The following is a 15,832-nucleotide window of genomic DNA, read 5'->3' on the forward strand; positions in this document are numbered from 1 at the left end:
AAATTTTAAGCGTGATGATGCCACAATGATCAGTTTACAATGGAATGTGTTTCTCAATCTTATGTAGATCTTTTATTGAAGTGGCCTAATCATTTTATTTTTTGTTCCAGTAATGCTCCTAGCTACACAACACTATTCTGGAGTGATTTACCATGCATGTTTTATAGATCAGAGCTTACCCAAAGACAACTGTGGTACTTGTTCGCAACCATGGGGTGTATATATGTGGAGACTCGTGGATCAGTGTCAAGACTCAGGTTAACGCTATTTTCTTTTACTTTTACCTCTGGGATTAGTTCCATGGAAACTTTAAAATATTGTCCTCAACACTTGTATTCTTCTTCTCTTATTATTGTCTGTCTGATAATAATTTTTTGTAGGCTGGATGTTATCATTATCTCTTTAAAGCCACCATTAAGCTTCATCTGTTGAATTTAGACTGGTCTACTCCAAGTCATAGCCCCATTTGCAATGTCAATATAGGTTTGGGATATTTTGCGCATGTTAACAAGACTTCGAAGGTGGAGACTTCTAGTTTTGGTAGCGTGATTTAGTCTTCCCAAGTGAGTTTGTATATAATATATATATATATATATATATGTATGTATATATGTATATATGTATGTATATATGTATGTATTCAAGATGGTTTTGTAACAGCAATATTGCTTTCTCGTAGAAACTTCATAACAAGGAGTTCAATATAGACTTAGTACATAGACTTATGTGTATTGTTCAATATATCATTTCTTTATCTCATTAAGCTTCTTCACAAACTTATGCTTTGCCTTGAGACAGTCTGACTTTTCCATAATCCTTTAACGACCTACCAGTTTCTTTTTTTGTTTTATTTACTCAAACATCAGTTTTTTGACAATTTATAGATTATTTAAATCATAATATTTATTTAAATCTCAACATCATTAAAATATTAATTTCGTTTTTTATTATTTATTTAAATTACTTGATTTCAAGTAAAAATTAAATTATTTATAATTTATATATTGTTTTTAGGTAGAATAATTAATAGTAGTAAACTCTTTACAATTATTAAAATTTTTATAATCATATAATAAACTTTCATAAAAATTTCATTTAGAACCATCAAATGACTATCTTATTTTTATATAAAAAGTAATTAATAATATTATATTTTGATTATTTTAAGCTTCGTCGTCTGTATACTCTGAGCAACGCTCGCAGCGAGAGATCCGAAAGGGAGGCCGACATCGCTCATCGTGGGAGGCTAAACGACCACTTCGCTCTCACACTTCCATCCCAACATCACGACTTCGCTCACACTTCGCTAGAGCTTGTTTCTCTTGGTAAGCTGTTCGTTCGCTCTTTTCTCGCGTATCAACTTCGCTGGGGTTTCTATTTTGAGAGGATTTGCTATTTATTTCCAATGTTCGCTAGTTGTTGCCTGTGATTCTTTTTTACCCTTTATTTTTGTGGATTTTTGAGAAATGGGTATCTTCTATTTGACCTCCCTTTTGTTTCTTCCTCATGATTACAAGATGCGGCAGCTAGATTCAGCTAGTCTCTTGGTTACCGTAGCTAGATTTAGCTAATCCTGTGATTTCCGCAGGTGGGTGTTGGAGATTAAAGTTGTCTTTTTGTTGAATCATCGTATGGGTATCTAAGTATCTGCCCTGGTAGATACTGGAGGATTGTGTGCTTTTAGTATGCTTGATGGCATGAGTATCACCTAGGCGCCGGGAATGTGAAGAACAACGTGATTTTATTGATATTTGATATAACCATTAGGATTCTACGAAATGGGTGAAATGGGTATTGAAGATTTTCTTCTAAGAGTTATTAGGATCAATTGAGAGTTATCCTTTTTGTACTAGCTCTGTACTAGATTTTTGATGTCATATGTATGCTCTTTGTCTTGGCACTTGTTATCATTGAAAGCATCATTTACTTTATTGGCACTTGTTATAAAAAATCTAAGTATCTTTCCTTTCCATTTTATTCTTGTGAGGCAATCTCTTGTTAACGCTAAAGAATTTCACTGTGATACGGTGTGAAGGGCTGTTTTGATGAATCTGCTAGTTGCAGGTTTGAGTGTCCCATCCAGTAAAATAATTTCAGTTATTCATAAAAATAAGTTTGAGGCTTTTTGTCTCTGATGAAAAATGCTTTGTTGCTGCTAAAATGTTCTTGCAAAGACAGTATATTTGTGGATGTACTGGGAATTTGGAATGTATGTGTTGTGTGCCCTGCTCTGTTTCTTGGAGGAGCTTTTGGATATGAGGTTTTTGTTGCATTCAATTTGGGGAGGTAGTGTCTGTCCTGTCGTACTTTGTTTTGTGGAAAGGGGTCTAATTATAGTTTGGAGTTGCTTCTTTTATTGTGAATATTTTGTGAAATTGGATTTTGTGTTGTTATTTTGATTATGGTGTCCTGATCTTACTGATTATAATGGTTTGTGTCATATGCTGTATTGAAGGTGTAGGGTTTTGCCATCTGTAGGTAGCACTTTTCAATGAATTTTTGGGTGTTTGTTCCTTGTGCTTTTACATGTTTGTGGTATTATATTATATTTTCTTCAAATTCTTAAAAACTGTTTGTAGAGATCTAAAGGTCCTGAATTGTAGAATTGCAGCTTGTAAAGAGTTAAGAGTAAGCCTGAAAGTATGTAATCATGCATGTATTGTACAGGTATGGGTGGTGATAATGGCGGAGATGAACATGATGGACGAGATAATGATATTGTATTGTTTGGGACAGTGATTGCTACAGTGCTTTTTTTGCGGAATAGACTTGCGGATTCCAATACTAGATTGTCATGTAGAACATCTGATGTTGGGGAAGATGATTTGCATGATGACAGACCATTGGCTCGCGTGCGCGATAAAATTGGCGATAAACTTTTTGTTAGGAAGCAGAGGAAGAAGAAGAGGTGAGATTATTATTATTGTTTTATTCCCAATATGTAAATAATGTTATTGTGAGAAATTTGAACTTAGCTGTTTAAATTTTCGTTATGTGCATTATACATTTTATATCCTTATTGAAAAATTATCAGGTATGGGCTAGCGGCAGTATATAAGTTTCACCAAACACGTATAAACAATTTCTTAATGGTAATAATACATTTGAAATATTTAAATATCAAAATAACATAGTTTTATTTTTAATTACCAAAATAATAAAATGTTAAAAATTATTTTATTAAATAATTATTGTAATTATCAATATTAATTATTAGAAAAATAGAAAAGAAATTTATAATAAATAATTTCTGTCATATTGGTAAATATAAAAGAGATTATGTTATTTTGGTATTTAAAAAACTACAAAAGTGTTTAAAAAAAAGCTCTACAAACAGGGGATGAGCTGGTACACTCTTTTCGAATGGGAAGTGTGTGGTTGGCAGGGCGTGGGCATGTATGCAGGCTTAAGAGCTAGCGGTACCGCCAGCGGTACAATTTAATCCAAACGGGTTGAATAAGCTGGCGGTGTCGCCCTACCGCTGCCATCTTTACCGTTGCAAAAAATAAAGCTCCAACACTGCCAGCTTTACCACTGCAAAAAAAAAAGCTCCAACTCGAAGCTTTTCTTGAAGCGGTTTGGTAAACCTCTGACCTTCGTTTGTTGTGCAAAGGACTGAGAGCTCTGGTCTGTGCCTGAAGAGGGGACTCATAATGACTTCGTGAGGGAAGATCTCTCCTCACCCACCATCACACCAGTGAGTCACGTCTTTGATCTGGCTTACTCTCCATCAGCCAGATTCTTGTTGGATTTTTCATTTTCTATTTTTTGCTGATTTTTTTTTCACAATGTTGCGTCTCCGTCTTTTATTTTTTTTCTTTTTCTTTTTTTCACGATGTTGCGTCTCCTTCGTCGCTGGAGGCAGGGAGCTCAAGGAGGCTTTTGAATTTGCCGGTAAGAATCCCTCTCTTCCATGCTCGTTCAAATTTGAGCAAATTGAAATTTTTTCTTCCAGGATTTGAGTCAGCTAGGTTTACTATTAAAATCAGTGGGCATATTGGTCTTCATTGATGTAACTGGCGATCTAAGTTAATTGATGACACATATATGCCTTCATATAAATCTTACGTGTATTATTTTGGATTGATGTTTGAATTTTGATGAGTACTATGTCATTTGTATTAGCAAAAAAACCTCTGTCAAAGTAAACTTGTCATATTAGATTTACGGGCATTTGGTTGGCGTTTTGAAGGGGGAATGAGGCGAGCCGAGGGTGAGAATCACTCATTTCCTCATTTGGTATGGTTGAGTTTGGGAGGGTGGAATCCCAAACTCATCCCACCCGCATTCCCTGCTTGTGGAGATTAGCTAAGCTCATTAAAATGGTGAGATTGACTAATCTCCATAAGGGAGAATGAGTTTGATACTCAAAAGACTATTATACTCTCTATTAAGAAGTAATCACAACCATTAAATTAATCTATCTTATTTTTATGTACAAAAAATTGGGTAGTATGGAAATTGTGCAATTAAAATTCTAACACTCATGCTCACTCTTCATTTCATACCAAACATATTAATGTTCATATCACACTCATCTCACACTCACACTCACACTCACACTCACACTCATTGGATTAGCAACCAAATGCCCCGTTAGTGCTTTCTAACCGTCATTTGCGTGCTTTTATGAATCTCTGCAACTGAATGTGCATCATGTTGATGTGTACCAGAATATTGGTGTTCCTGTTTGTGCATTGCAAGGTTAAGAGGTCATTCTGTTGCGTTGGCATATATACATTCATGAAAATGTTCACTTTAAAATGATGTTGACATCTGAAAATGTTTGTGTTTTACATGTACATCTCATGTGTAGATATGTCAAGGAAAAGGAAAGATAAAATGGCTACATATAAGGGTAGTGAGAATGAGAGAGTTAAATGGGATGATGCGAATACTCGTGTTTTGGTGGAGATGTGTGTTGCTGTTATGAAAGCTGCTAAGCGAGTCCCTGGTTCTCGAATCCCAAAACTAGAGTGGGAAGAACTTGTGGTCCAATTTAATGCCAAAACTGGACTTAGCTACCAAAAAAAGTCGTTAAAAAGTAAATGGGATTTGCTAAGAAAGGACTGGACATTATGGGCAAAAATGACTGCTAGGGATACAGATATTGGGTGGAATGACAGCAAGCAAACAATAGATGCAAGTGATGAATGGTGGGAAGAAAGAATAAAGGTACACGTTCTTTTTGTTATAAGCACAGTTGTCTATTGATATACTAGTAACAATACGCATGCATTTATAATTAACTGTGTATATTCTACACATTGCAGGAGAACAAAGAATATGCCAAGTTCTATAAACATGGGTTCAAACATAAGGCAGACCTTGAATTTTGTTTTACAGGTGCATATGCTAGTGGATCAGCCCAATTGGCACCTTCAAGTGGATACATACCAACTCCAAAGTACTCTGTTGGTGAGGGTACTCAGAATACCCAACCTGAGGATGGCTTGGGGACTGGGTTTGGAGAGGACGGATATGTGCCGGAGCCATGCAACCCCTGCACTGATCCACCCAATGTTGTCAACCTTGGAGAATCACCAGAAAGAGTCATAGAAGCTGATGATATTTCTTCAGCAAGTTCGCCAACTAAGGGTGTTCCAGTGACACCATCACACACTTCTGGATCAATGCGGAAGGGGTCCTTTGAAGGGTCTGTGAACCGAAGTTCAAGTAAGAAGCGAACAGTGACCAGATCAGATGAACATGAGACTATGGTCAATACTACAACTCTGGCAATGGATATACTGAGGAACATGAGGAGGGATGGCTCCATTTCTGATGATTTGTATCTCTTCGCGGCTGAACTTTTCGAAGATGATCATGCAAAGGAGATTTTCATCAATTGTGAGCCGGATCTGCGATTGTTGTACCTGGAAAGGAAATACTCCCAAAACATGAACAAGACGGACTTGGGTGGCTTGTGATCTGATTAGAATTCTGAATACATATTCTGTTGACTTCTAACTTATGTTTGGGGATCCAGGCTGGGATGGTTTGATAAAAACTCTGTTTTGTGTACTTATGTATGAGAGAATTTGACTCCTCTGTTGGATGGTTTGAATGTTATATGGTTTCCAGATCATTTTATTGTCCAGTTTATTTAAGTTTAGAATTAGATTTGAGGAGTTGTTTACTTTCTTTCTTTTTTTTTTATAGGGTTTAGAAAAAACCTTTTTCAGTTTACCAAACATCTATTCAACATCTTATAACTTAAAAGTGACTTTCAGTTATCAAACATCTCACAATTTATTACATAAGTTTTTGTATATTTTTTTTTTCGGAATTTTTAAACTAATATTGAAAATCAATATAACCACTCTACCAAACAAACCGAATTGAAATTATTGGGCGCAGCAGTACCAACCACACACAAGACGTTGTCTGTCCTGTTGCGCAGTAGAGACTGAATCTGGTGTCATAGCCATTTTTTTACTTATTATGTTGCAGTTTCAAATATACGCAGTAATTCTCTGAAAATGTGTGGTCCTTGACATGATCTTTTTAGGTGTTCTTTCTTTTTTAGTCATTTATTTAGAACAAAATTATGTCAAATTCTACAGATTCTCCTAGTATAATCAAGCTCTCTTAGTCTCTTGACCTTTTACAATTATGATTAAAAAAAGAAGTTTGAAGCATTAACCAAGCACAATCAAAGCCACATTATAATCCCAAATCCCTCGGTGATAAGTGTGGTTTATATGTGGTTATGCGCCTCCTAAATTGGCGTGGTTTTGAGTGTGTGACGGGTCTTGGACCTCTCTGGTGTCACTTTGAAACAATGGAGGCTTATAACAATTAATTTATTATAATACCGTAGCATACCGGTTGTTTTTTTTTTTGTCTGGCACATCACACACACTCACTCACACATACTATCACGCAAATGCTACTCACAGGGGTTTCTAACCCTGCCCACCAAGTAGAAAAACATGAATGGTAATCAACTAGGCTGGCACCTGCGTGTTTAGAGGTTGATTAAATTGCTTTAATGGAATGTTATTCTTATAATAATGTAACGTGTCATGAATCAAACCAACACATCACAAAATTTATTTATTCTTGTTATATGCCTAAAAAAGAGAAACCACAACAACAGAGCCTCCGTTTAAGTTAACTGGGGATTCGAAAAACGGTTAAGCCGTTAGGATTTGAGCTGTCACCCTTCCCGCGAACGCCAATAAAAGAAAATCACAGGTCTAAAAAAGAGGAGCAGAAATAGGAAATGGAAACTAATTACAACTTAAATTCTGACCAAGCTATTAATGCGACAAATGTGTGGGAGTTATTAGAGAAAAAAAGCCTTAAACACCAAATCCTTGTCGTTAACTTTCTTCTCTCACTTTCTCTCCCCCTCTTTCCCTGGCCTTACATTCCCTTCTGAGTTTCTTTTGACAACATTGTTTGGAACTTGAAGGGGAATGTTGGTTCTCTCTACCTAGGATTTTCAACATTAATCCAAGTAAGTTCTACCGGGTTTGGATTAATTTTTCTCCTTTCTGATAGAATTAGCTTCATTATTGGATGTCTGATAGAGTTGAAACGGATCTTCTCTCGCGCGATTTCACAAAGAAAAATGTGTTCTTGGTTTTCTTGGTAAATCACAATGAGAGCAAAGAGATTTTACATATGATCATCTGCATATTCTTTTATAACTACAGACAGTGATTCAGATGTATTAAGAAAAACTGTTGTCATTAAACATGCTAAGTGTAAAGAGGAATAGAACTGCTTGTGTAATTAAATGTGTGAACTCTGTTCATTCATATCAACTATGGTGAAAACGTAAACACGAATCGGGGTTTCCAGGGAACAAAAAGAAAATAAATGAAGAACAAACATATGCTAGTCCCCTTCTATATTATATTGCTGATTTTTGATCAACTGATTTGTTCTTTTTTTGGAAATCCGTGGCAGGAATAGAAGAAAATGATCAGGTTTTTCTTTTTATTTTCGCTGTTGATCCATGCAACTTTAGCGAAGAAAGCAGCACCAGCAGATCCTTCAGAGAAATGGCTCACCTTAAGCGGTAACATGATGTTGATTTCTTTCTTCTTTTCTTATTTAACACAGTTAGAAATTAGAATCACTGTCATAAAGAAAATTTACAATCCATGAAAAAAAAACAAACAATCAAACGGATGAACAAAGACAGGAGCATGATCATAAATTATGTGTTCCTTAACATTTCCAAAGACAAAACTATATACTTACCTTAAAAGTTTTTCCTGAAATGCAGGTAAACCGCCCCTTGTTATATCTCGTGGTGGATTCTCGGGGATCGCTCCTGAATCAAGCGAATTTGCAAACTCTATGGCTATTAGCACAACCGCAAATTTTGGAAGTCCTGCTATTTTCTGCAATCTTCAATTAACAAAAGATGGCATGGGAATATGCCAGACAGAAATCAGGCTTGATAATTCAACAACCATAGCACAAGTATATCCAAAGGGACAGAAAATCTACAAGGTCAATGGGGAGGATGTCCGCGGATGGTTTGCTTTGGATTACTTAATTGAAGAGCTCTACAGCAATGTCACATGTATGCATCACCTTTTCAAATTTGCTTCTGTCAACAGTATGTTGAATCACACTCATTTTTCTTTTGTCCTTCCTTGTTCTGTTGTTGTGCAGGTGTGCAAAATATAATGTCTCGACCAGATGTGTTTGACGGCCAGCTGCCAATATCTAGTGTCGATGATGTAGCAGGAACTAAGCCCCCACAGCTTTGGCTGAATGTTCAGGTTTCTCCTTGTTTCCACCCTTGATTTTTCTAGCTTGTGCTGTTGATAATCCTCTCCTTGTTCTTCCCTGGATTTTTAGTCTGTCGACGGTAATTTTGACTCTGAAATGATCTTGATGCCTATATCTGCTCTACTCTTTGTTGCAGTATGACAGATTCTATACCGAGCACAAACTCAGTGTAGCAACTTTCATTCAGGAAACAACAAGACTTACGCATGTGAACTACATTTCATCACCTGAGATTGGTTTCTTGAAGTCGATGAACGGAAAGGTGAACAAAGCTAGGACAAAACTCATCTTTACCGTCCTAGGCCCAGATGCAGTTGAACCCACAACCAACCAGAAATACGGTGCAATCATAAAGGATCTTGCCACAGTCAAGTCATTCGCAAGTGGCATTCTTGTTCCAAAAGGATACATATGGCCTGTTAATAAACAAAACTATTTAGAGGCAGCTCCAACTACTCTTGTGACTGATGCCCACAAACAAGGCCTGGAAGTTTATGCTTCGGGATTTGCAAATGACATGCCAGGAAGTTACAACTATAGCTATGATCCATCAGCTGAGTACCTGCAATTTATTGCCAATTCCCAGTTTTCCGTTGATGGGGTGCTCACCGATTTCCCTCCTACAGCAGCACAAGTCATTGGTGAGACTACAAACCATCTAATTTGTGATTGAAAAATACTCCTCTGGTTGTTTTAATTAGAATGAGAACAAAAGGTATGCCAAATAGCTCTGAGTCATGTTCTGTCTTAATGGTGCAGCTTGCTTTGCTCAAGTGGGGAATGGAACCAAGCCTAGGAAAGGTAGATACTATCAATTGTATGTTACTAAAGTACACTTCAGATAGTCGACTGGCATTAGCATAACATCAGTGAATATTCTCTCTTTGCAGGACAACCTTATTTGATCATCACACACAATGGAGCAAGTGGGGTTTATCCTGGCGGCACTGATCTTGCTTACCAGCAAGCAATAAATGATGGGGCTGACATTATTGATTGCTCTGTTCAACTGTCAAAGGATGGAGTTGCCTTCTGCATGAATACTCCAGACCTTGCAGGAGATACTACTGCAATGGCTTCTTTTATGTCTCGAGCAACTACTATCCCTGAAATTCAAGCAAAGAGTGGAGTTTTTTCGTTTGATCTTGAATGGGCCGAGATTCAAACCCTAAAGCGTAAGCTTCTTCAGTACCTTCCTATTTATATTGCTCACTTAAAAGCTAGTAAGCTTTCTAAACTCACCGTCTCACACGAGGCTTCTTGATTTCAGCTCAAATGGCTAGTCCTTTCGAAAACACTCAAAGTCTTGTAAGGAACCCAGCAGCAAAAAACGCAGGTAAATTTGTTAGGCTTGCTGACTTCCTGGACTTGGCCAAGACAAAGGCAGTATCTGGAATCATGATCAACATTCAGGTAACTATAAAAACATATTTACAGTAAGTGATAAGAGCTCTGAAGTCATTCTCTTATGGATGAAAACAAATTCTAAAACTGTAACCATTAATTCCTTCTCAGAATGCTGCTTACTTAGCATCCCACAAGGGTCTTGACATCATAGCTGTTGTGACCTCTGCCTTGAGCAACACCACATTTGATAAGCAATCCACTCAACAAGTCTTTATTCAATCAGATGACACTACAGTTTTGTCCAAATTCAAGGAGGTTCCTACATACAAACGAGTGTTGAGTATCACAGAACTAATAGGTGATGCACCCAAGCAATCTGTAGATGAGATCAAGAAGTATGTTGATGCAGTCAATGTTCCAAGAGGGACCCTCCTCATGACTACAGATGATGGTTTTACAAAATACACCACAAATGTTCTTAAGGAAATGCAAGCTGCAAACATATCTGTATTCGTCTCTGTAATAGTGAACGAATTCCCCACACTCGCGTTCGATTACTTTGCAGACCCCATAATGGAGCTTGCCTCCTTCATCCAAGGAATAGGTGTCAACGGCGTCGTAACAGAATTTCCAGCCACCGCAAGCAGATACTTGAGTAAGCTAAAAGCTTCCTATATATGCTGCAAACACAAATACTAATATGCTTACTCGAGTAATAGAAATACTTACAGTGCCATTTATTGCATTACAACATATTTTCTTTTGATGTTCCAGGAAGTCCATGTTCTGACCCATCTGCAAAGACAGCCTTCTTGCTGATGCCGGTTGGTGGATTGCTTTCGGGATTGGATGCAGGAATGCTAGCACCTGCCGTTGCCCCTGCTCCACCCCTTGAAGTAGCAGATATTGTTGACCCACCATTGCCGTCAGTGACCAATACCTCAGCACCGGTTGGTCCTGGAGGTAATGGTACTGCTGCACCTGGACCTAGTTCAAGTGGTATAGCAATCAATGCTAATGTGGGTCTTTCTCTGCTCGCCGTTGCAATGCTTAGCTTCTTCTCCATTGGATATTAGCTTGGTCACCATGTCATGGATCTATAACACCACATTTGTTTGACATACAGTTTTACATTAAGCCAATAGCACCTGTTTGTTTCATGAAGAGTTTGTATTATATTTAAACAAATTGTGATTAGCTCGTATATTAACACAATTAATTTCAACAGCCTATGTTATTAAACTTGTTCTAGGTTAAAAACAAAAAACAAAAAGCTAACCTTCTTTGTCTCTGTATTTTTAGATAAACCCTAATCCGCAATTTTGTTACAATTAGAGGGCATTCCAGAAGAAAAATTAGAGTTTTTTTTTGTCTTCTCCTATCATCGTTTTCTAGGAAGCCAAACAGGATTAAGCAACAAAAGAAAGGGACAGCGAGGCTCAGATTCGCCTTTTATCAGGCAAGAGAGTAACAGTCAGCTGCCATGGCTGCGATCAACACGGTTGCCCCCGTGAAAAGGACATAGTCATCGATTCACAGAGCTTCCGCTCTCGCCTAGCCAGGAAACTGGTTGTTAGTCGATGCCTGAATCATGCTTTTAAGAGATATCATCACAGCCTCATCGCATTCGGTTTTAAGAAAGAGAGAGAGAGAGAGAGAGTCAGAAAGTAATGGAAGCAGAGCGACAGAGAGATATATATGTTTGTGTGTGTATGTATATATACATATATATGTATGCGAAAGGGTTGTTGGTCGTACAAGGTGAAATCATCGGCTCCGCTATCAACCAGAGAGGCGGCAACCACCCTCAGAAACCTTCATCTCTCTGAGAGCAAAACCTCATTCCTCTAAAAGTGGAGTCCAGTGGCCTCCTTTATTGTCCTGATTTTTCCTCTTGTTCCATTTCTACCCCTTCCTTTTTCTCTTTTTACCGTCTTGTACTTGGCAACTTGCTGCAGGAAGTTGAAGCTGAGAAAATGTTTAAGGATTAAGAAGTAAAATCAACTTGTCTTTTAGACCTAATGGATCTAAAGAGAAATGAGATTCATTATTTGGGCCAACTACGACAAGACTGGTGGGCCTTGCTCGGATGGACCTTACTGAAGCCTGTTAATCTTAAACTGAAGTTCCACCCTCAGAAGCCCATTAATTTCTCATATTAAGAAATCATATAGGCGATACAATGCTCTTAAAAGATGTTGAAGGTAAGCAATACACAATCTACGTCTAGTATATCACCAATGCAATCTATAGATAACATGCACTCAAAGAATTGAAGGCAAGCGAAAAAAAGAAGAAGAAGCAGAAAACACCAAATCAAAACGCATAAATGAGAGCCTGAGAGAGCGATTCAATTTTTGAGAACAAGACGAAAAGCAGAGAGAATTTGAGAGAGATTATCTGAGAGAGCCCTCAGATATAGCTATTGAATTCGAAAGAATGGGCACGGAGTAGGAATATTTAATTTGTTTTAGAAAGATCCGTTAGAATTCTTTCCAAAATAGAGCCCCTGAAATTTGGAAGAGGATACACAAAGTAGGATAAGAGAAATTGTTGAAGAGAGAGCGTTAGAATGATTTTCATTTTGTATTATTTTCAAAATAGAGCTGTTAGAGGGAAAAAAAAAAAAAGTGAATCATGGATTTTCTTTGAAATTGCAGCCACTTGAGGGGGGAGAACAACAACGGTTGTTCGAATTTCAAAAATCAAGAGAAGTAGAACAAGATACATAGTGATGTGCGTATATTATACCGCACTTTTGTACATAATTTCATATAAGTTTTCGATGTTTTATGATGAAATTGAGTTGATGCTATTCAAATTTTATGTGTTAATGTAGGAGAGCCTTTGCAGCCATATGGAGTAAAAGAGAGTTAAATCCGCATAAAAGAGAGTCAAATTTTGTGTGTTTTGACGTGCGTATCTTACGGTTGCTCAAGTTGGTGCAAAAGGATATGTGGATGCCAAAGGGTACTTTTGGGGCGCTCCAGCACTGGAAAACTAGAAAATCTCACTAGAGACTTATTTTTTGGGAGCTTGAGCGGACTTCAACGTTGAAAGTGTGCTTAAAGTCTATTGATTATTTGATTGATTGATCACCAATTGGATAGACAATTAGACTCATCTAGTTAAGACTAAGGAACGAACAAAATTTACATATCTTAGTGAAATTGAAATTAAGGAAATCAATTGTTGAGTGTTGAGAAAACAGTTTAGGAGATTGATTGGTTGTAATCATTAGCATTGGGTTAATGAATAAGAATGAATAGGATCACTGTTTAATGATATTTATTGGTATCGCAAATGAACAAACCAACATAATCGAGAAAGAATCAACCCTTGAAATGGAACTATAGTTGTGTGTTTGTTAACGGGATGATTGTGATACGATTGCTGGGTAAGGCACTCCTCAATTTATTTCAGGATGTATCCCGACTAATAAAATTTCATATGTATTTCAGTGATGTGTTATTTTTCGTTTTATTCATAAGAGTTCTTTCATTCCGATGTTAGTCTTCTATCTCTTGCTTCTCACTTGGCACAAAATAAATTTTAAGGCCTTTCCACGGAAGACAACCTCGAGCCAGTAGTTTCGTATTCTCAAACTACACACAGCTCGTTTGGTGACAGGTCAGATTTGGTGCAACTTTATATCAAAAAATTTTGACCGATAGCAAGTCCTAGCACTCTTGAACACAAACATCATCAGCAACTCAAACACTCATATCTCCAATTGTCAGAAGCGACTGATCTTCTGTCAAGCGCAGAAGAGAGCAAGCAGATATCAATAAAGATTTATTCACAAAATCAATTAAACCTCATAGTGTGACACTTAATGAATATTCACATAATCGAAATATTTTGTAATATAAATTAAAATCCCTCAAACCCGTTATACTTTGTAATATTTTAAACGAAAATTGAGAAGAATCAACTAAGATTGAGCAACGTCCTTGTTCTTTAGCTGAGGTTAATCAATCGAGGAGCCTAGTTTAGGGTCGTTTTTCTGGAGGCATGCCTGATCACATAACTTCAATGCATGTATGCAATAAAATTGTTTACAAGCAGAGCATATGCCCTCCTCGTCCAAATCTAAAGATCAAGAAATACATAAACTGAGCAATAACTATTTGGGTCAATATGGGTAGATCTCGAGTTGGGCCAACTGTTTGATAAAATGCTTCAATAATTGGTTTTAACTTGAATGTAAGATGTATAATGTAGGCTATACATTTGATCATAATTTTCTTCAATTATAGTTAGAGCACCTATAGGCTACAACTATAATCATAAAATTCTATAACTTAGCAGCTCAATCCTTTATTTCTATGCTCGCAAACAAATATATGGGGATAGATAAGCCGATCATGGAACACAAACTAAGTCAATAGCCAGAGGACATAGTAACCCTACGAGAGGAGGTAAGGTTTTTAATCCAAGTTAGGATGTAATGAACAAGGCAAAATCAAGAGTGTCAATGTGATAATTTGAAGGACAGAGTAACCCAATGAAAAGTTTTTTTTCCATTCTGTTGAGAATAGTGTCATTGAAAAAAAAATACACTAAACACTCTGGTTAAAACAACATCATTGACTTAAAATTAAAGAAACAATATTGACGTTGTTGTGAATCACAAAATATTTTCTCTAAAGACGTTCATTCAAATAGCGTCAATTGAATTTTTAGAAAAAAAAAATCATAAAATTGAAAATGAAAATCTGATTAAAGAAGACAATTTCCAGGAGCTCGACGAGTTCATCCCTTTTGCAATGACAATCGGATCTCCATTCTTTCTATGGTCTCAAATCCAAGTCGGATCTCCACCTGTGCTCGACCTACGCACCTATGACATGCACAATCGGATCTAACAAACACATGGTAAGGATTTCCTTCTAGAGATGAGATTTAAATTCATAGACAAGAGGGAGAGAGGAGAGCAAGCTACGAGCCGATTTCGATTCGACTTGATGCTGCACAATTTGTGTTGTGGGTTTCTCTAATACGGCATTGGAATCACATGATTTGTGATAAAGGAGGTATATCAAAAACACTATCCAAAGATCTATGGAGTGCGAGTTCGTCTTGCTGGGAAGTTCCCTCAAGAACATGATTTTTCTTAAAAAATTAATTATCATTTAAGAAAATTGAGTGACGCTATAGCAAACTGTTTTCAATAGCGTCAAATACCATTTTGGTAAAAAAATGAAAAATGAGTCTGATTTAGGAATTTAAAATTTGGTAGAGGCCTAGTACGGAAACAAAAAAAAAAAAAAAAACTCCCATACGAGAGGAGGTAAGGTTTTTAATCCAAGTTAGGATGTAATGAATAGGCCGGGCAAAATCAAGAGCGTTAATATGATAATTTGAAGAATTGATAGAAGAGAAAGGTTGTCACAACAATCCTTGGGGCATTGTCCCACATTGGGTTAAATGTCCATGTGGGTTTTGTCCTTAAAAAGATCCTCAAGTGTTTTAAGGGTTGGACACCACTTATAACTTGAATGGAAGTTCTACATTTTTCGAAAGTGAGATTCCTAACACTCCTTCGCACTTGTGGGCTCATATGAGACTCAACAAGTAGACTAGATGGGTTAGGGTCCATCATGTACTACCCTCATTTTGTGGGTGGTCTATATCCGAAAAGCTCACAGGTGACCCAAACGCATGTAGTGGGGGTCCTGATTTGTTCCATAGTTGTGTGTGCTGGCCTAGATGGAACAAGGCACAT

The 15,832-nt window shown here is 37.1% G+C and overlaps 2 protein-coding genes across 2 annotated transcripts; both read left to right on the forward strand.

Moving 5' to 3' along the window:
* The first annotated feature begins 1,163 nt into the window (after positions 1-1,163).
* On the forward strand, positions 1,164-6,123 carry LOC119993624 (L10-interacting MYB domain-containing protein-like). Its single transcript, XM_038840825.1, has 5 exons — positions 1,164-1,325; positions 2,668-2,908; positions 3,866-3,894; positions 4,817-5,175; positions 5,274-6,123. The coding sequence occupies exons 2-5, from the start codon at positions 2,670-2,672 to the stop codon at positions 5,928-5,930; spliced, it is 1,284 nt and encodes a 427-aa protein (XP_038696753.1). The 5' UTR covers positions 1,164-1,325; positions 2,668-2,669; the 3' UTR covers positions 5,931-6,123.
* Positions 6,124-7,228: 1,105 nt separating this feature from the next.
* LOC119992695 (glycerophosphodiester phosphodiesterase GDPDL7) lies at positions 7,229-11,252 on the forward strand. Its single transcript, XM_038839489.1, has 11 exons — positions 7,229-7,327; positions 7,421-7,465; positions 7,927-8,119; positions 8,243-8,545; positions 8,638-8,747; positions 8,894-9,398; positions 9,517-9,558; positions 9,648-9,932; positions 10,028-10,170; positions 10,273-10,759; positions 10,879-11,252. The coding sequence occupies exons 1-11, from the start codon at positions 7,229-7,231 to the stop codon at positions 11,178-11,180; spliced, it is 2,514 nt and encodes an 837-aa protein (XP_038695417.1). The 3' UTR covers positions 11,181-11,252.
* The last annotated feature ends 4,580 nt before the right edge of the window (positions 11,253-15,832 follow it).

This window comes from Tripterygium wilfordii, chromosome 23 (genome assembly GCF_013401445.1).
Source record: "Tripterygium wilfordii isolate XIE 37 chromosome 23, ASM1340144v1, whole genome shotgun sequence".
Lineage (NCBI taxonomy): Eukaryota > Viridiplantae > Streptophyta > Magnoliopsida > Celastrales > Celastraceae > Tripterygium > Tripterygium wilfordii.

Excerpts from the sequence above, each read along its gene's own strand:
- LOC119993624 (XM_038840825.1), top strand. The coding sequence starts at position 2,670 with ATGGGTGGTGATAATGGCGGAGATGAACATGATGGACGAGATAATGAT. Across the intron at positions 3,895-4,816 it reads GGAGGCTTTTGAATTTGCCG|ATATGTCAAGGAAAAGGAAA; the intron begins GTAAGAATCCCT and ends TCTCATGTGTAG. Across the intron at positions 5,176-5,273 it reads GGTGGGAAGAAAGAATAAAG|GAGAACAAAGAATATGCCAA; the intron begins GTACACGTTCTT and ends TACACATTGCAG.
- LOC119992695 (XM_038839489.1), top strand. The coding sequence starts at position 7,229 with ATGGAAACTAATTACAACTTAAATTCTGACCAAGCTATTAATGCGACA. Across the intron at positions 7,328-7,420 it reads TTAAACACCAAATCCTTGTC|GGGAATGTTGGTTCTCTCTA; the intron begins GTTAACTTTCTT and ends TGGAACTTGAAG. Across the intron at positions 9,559-9,647 it reads TGGAACCAAGCCTAGGAAAG|GACAACCTTATTTGATCATC; the intron begins GTAGATACTATC and ends CTCTCTTTGCAG.